The sequence below is a fragment of the Melitaea cinxia genome, chromosome 4, assembly GCF_905220565.1.
Source record: "Melitaea cinxia chromosome 4, ilMelCinx1.1, whole genome shotgun sequence".
Classification (NCBI taxonomy): domain Eukaryota; kingdom Metazoa; phylum Arthropoda; class Insecta; order Lepidoptera; family Nymphalidae; genus Melitaea; species Melitaea cinxia.
The window spans coordinates 10,620,786-10,624,721 of NC_059397.1; the positions used below are offsets into that span (position 1 = coordinate 10,620,786).

General features: G+C 36.1%; 1 protein-coding gene across 1 annotated transcript; it reads right to left on the reverse strand.

The window, feature by feature from the left end:
* Positions 1–1,112: 1,112 nt before the first annotated feature.
* Positions 1,113–2,279, reverse strand: LOC123670377 (piggyBac transposable element-derived protein 4-like). The gene has a single exon (XM_045603874.1). The coding sequence runs from the start codon at positions 2,277–2,279 to the stop codon at positions 1,113–1,115; it is 1,167 nt and encodes a 388-aa protein (XP_045459830.1).
* Between the last annotated feature and the right edge of the window lie 1,657 nt (positions 2,280–3,936).

Here is a 3,936-nt window from a genome sequence, read left to right on the forward strand (position 1 = left end):
ATATAATAACTAGCTGTGCCTGCGACCTCGTCCGCGTGGAATTTAACAAAATAACTATTGTTCAGTTCGCAGTTATAAAATAAAAAAAAAACCTAAAATAAAAGTAGCCTAAAGCCTAAGTTACTCTTTATTACATCAGCTATCTGCTAGTGAAAGTCCCGGCAAAATCAGTCGAGCTGTTTCAGAGATTAACCAGAACAAACAGACAGACAGGCAGACAAAAATTATAAAAAATTCTATTTTTGTATATGTGCCGTGTATACCATACAGTATATGAATTTAGTTAAAGCGGTTATTTTAATATTACAAACAGACAGTCCAATTTTATTTATTTGTATAGATATGAGTATTCTCATCATAATTATTACCGACTTAATAATTAAAATTAAATGAAAAATAAAGCAATGAAATTACTTTTATGAACAACACAAATTGTTATTATCTTTATTTTCAGCTGTTATTGTCATTTTATTTGGGTAGGCTATTTATAGGCCTAACTTTCAAGGTTCGACGAAATGGATTCGTTTTTCTCTCGTTTATCTTTCTTAAAGACTAGAATTGGTCTGGGATTTGGGGGATAATTACTTTGCCAAACTGCTGCTTTTATACGGAAATAAAGTTAGTTTTACATTTGTTTTGTATTAAAACAGATATATTCTCCCTAATATGTTCGTATAAACACGTAAAATTATTTAATTTGTAAACTGATTTGACGATATAATAAAATTAGTTATCCTTTAAGTACTGAGGTGGTGTAGTCAAATCATAAATTGTGACGTGACGTCTCTCAGACGGTTATTTAAATAATTAAAATGAGTTTTTGCTATTCACTTGAATCCACATTATTTAATTGCAATATGATCCGTTTATTATTAATTTACTAAGGAAGTGTAAAAAACAACAATTTTTTCATATGAGTTCAACATTTATTAGGTACTAATCAAACAACTAATATTTCGCTCTCTTAGAAACATAGTATTTATAATCAGGCTGTATTAAATTATTTTGTACTTTTTTTGGCAAATTTCTTATAATTTAACATCAGTCTTTATCGTAGTATTGCCTAAGTAATCATTACTTCTCTAATCAATAAAAATATAAAAAAAAAAAAATTACTTATTGTCTGCACATTCCACGCATACTGTTTTTGAACATCCGAGACAGATAGCCTTGCGACATTCGATGCAGCTGTACTTAGTACGTCTTTTGAGTCTTGATGGACAAATTTTACATGTTTTTCTCGCTGCTTCTGTATCTTCAGGGGCAGTTATTTCAGGTTCTGGTGGTTTATCTGTACCTAGTACGCGTGATATTGTCAATCGCAGCTCTCTTGGTAAACGATTATTATACACTCGACGTTTTAGGTGTGGTAAGACCAAACTGCGAGCAAGATCCTGGAGAAACTGAGCTCTAGAAATATTAGGAACGGCAGTGCAGGTCTTGTACAGAGCATAGGCATTGACTCCACTCAAGTCCAAGACTCTAAAAAAAATAGCGAGAGGCCAACGTCGGGTTCTACGACTTGATGAATAATTCGAACATTTTTTATCGATTTCGTCAACACCCCCTTTTGTTTTATTATAATCCATTATAATTTCCGGCTTTTTTGTTAGTGGATCCAATTGCTTTGTGTGGTGCATAGAAGATATTAATAACACTGCTTTTGACTTTTTGGGGACGTAAGACACAATAGTGAAGTCTTTCGTGAAGCCGTGTAGCGACGATTCAGGCGAACGAGTTTTAGATGCTTGAAATTCAGGTGGGATGTGTCTTTTATTTTTTTTCAGTGTTCCAACGTAAGTGAGACCCCTATCTTTTAACCGTTCCATCAATTCTATGGAGCTAAACCAATTGTCAGCTGTAATATTTCTATTGGTTTTTTCAAAATCCTTACACAAACGTAATACAGACTGAGTTGGGATGGCAAGCTTTCTCTCGGTTTCTGGTAGTCCTAGCCCATCAGAGTCTTTTCCGTGGTAGATGTATGCATTATGTACATAAAAGGTTTCTGCGTCACAAACAACTAAAATTTTTAGGCCATACTTGGCCGGCTTTTTGGGCATATAAATAATAAATTTACATCTGCCTCTAAATGGAACTAGCATCTCATCTACACATAAGTATGCTCCGGGAGTATATGCTTTCTTGCAATTGGCAATGAACAGCCCAAAAATTTCTGAAATTGCAGCCAATGGGTCCGTTTCAAGGCGTTGTGATCTACTGTTACTGTCATCGAAACGAATGTAGTTTAGGAGGGTGAGAAATCGGAATTGAGACATTACGCAGCGAAAAATTTCACGCCCGGAACCATCAGTAGCAAAAATGCATTTGGTATTTTCGTGATTTGATTTGAAAACTGAGGTATAAAATAATAAACCCAAGAAAGCTTTCATTTCTTCGCGATCGGTTGGTCTAAGTTCAACTTTGTCTGGATTTTTGTACTTTGTGCAAACCTGTGAAAGTTTTTGATTAGTACAAGTAACAATTGTATCAATCATTTTCGTGTCAAATAGCTCAAGCCATAAAGATTCCGAGTCGATGAATGTTTTGGGTTGACGTGGTGGAATATCAACAATATTGTGACTTGCTGTACGACTTGATCTGTTAACAGGTTCTTCAGATGACCACTTGTACCCATTTTTTCCGTAATAATACTTTTGATTACCAGATAAAATTGAAATAGGACTCGTAGTTTCGGATCTTGAAGTTCGGTTGACATCAACAAGAGGCACACTGGTCGGTCTAGTTTGTAGCTGATTCTCATGCTCTTGTTCGTCTTCTGACTGTTCGGATTCGGTTTCGTGATCAGATTGCAAGAAGAAGTCTGGGTCTGCCTGATCATCGTCAACGTCGCTAAAATCACCCTCCGTTTCCTTTTCTAACCAAGTTTGTAGAGTATTTTCGAAGTCCTCACTAGTAACTGCAACCACTCTTCTTCTTTTGGGACAATTTTTTGAAGTACTTGGTTGATCCATCTAAAAAATAGCATCAATAATGAGGTGACGTCTAATAGACACTTAGAAAGATATACACTAATAATGACCTGACGTCTAACAGACCCGAAACATTAATACTGACCTTACGTCTCAGAGACACTGCGCAGCCCCACAGCCGAACGTGTTGATGCGCCGCTTGCGAGCGCTCGACTGACCAATCGTCACATTCAATCCGTAAGCTACAGGGAAGGGCGCGGGGGTAACTTTAAAGGCGTCGAAATAAGGCTCATATTTGTTTTGTCACCGTCTGTGAGACACCCACGTCAGTACTTAAAGGTTATGTATGTTATTATTATTGTAACATTTAATTAATGTAAAACGCCCTTTATGTCTGTCTTCAATCATAGAAAGCAAAAAAGGCGAAGAAACCTCGTTCCTTCAAGTTCAACCCGACTACAATCGAAAAGCAAGAAGCTTTGGGAGCAACGCGATTTTTAACTCTAGTGCGCTTATCTAGTATATACACAGTTAAAATAAATCTTAACCTAATGTAATGTCAGTAGTTAGTTATTCGGATGTAAAATATCGCCTCATTTGTTCAGACAGACCAAGAGTACAACATGACTGCTAACTGGGACATGTACCTATACATACTGTGACATACATAGATATATGTTACAAGAGTTTATTGTTATTTCATAATGCTGATACTGAACAATGATTTTACAGTGAGGAAATGTGAGGATATACCTAATTAATTAAACGATAGCTTTGAAGGTATCGATATTCAGCTAACTTTGTCTAAGCTCTAATTGGCCCAGTTTGGTTGGGCAGAGATCGTGCCACTAAATAGAGATTTGCGCGTTACTAATCCAGGTTGATCCGTGGAATCCCACTGGCATGCCTTTACATAAGTGGGTCAATATCGTTACTCAAGTTGTTTGAGAGTCTTCATATATTATTTTTGGAGAAAACTTTTTTACGACCGTAATTTACTTGC

Bases quoted from the DNA above. Each gene is read 5' to 3' on its own strand.
- LOC123670377 (XM_045603874.1), bottom strand. From the start codon at position 2,279: ATGTCTCAATTCCGATTTCTCACCCTCCTAAACTACATTCGTTTCGAT.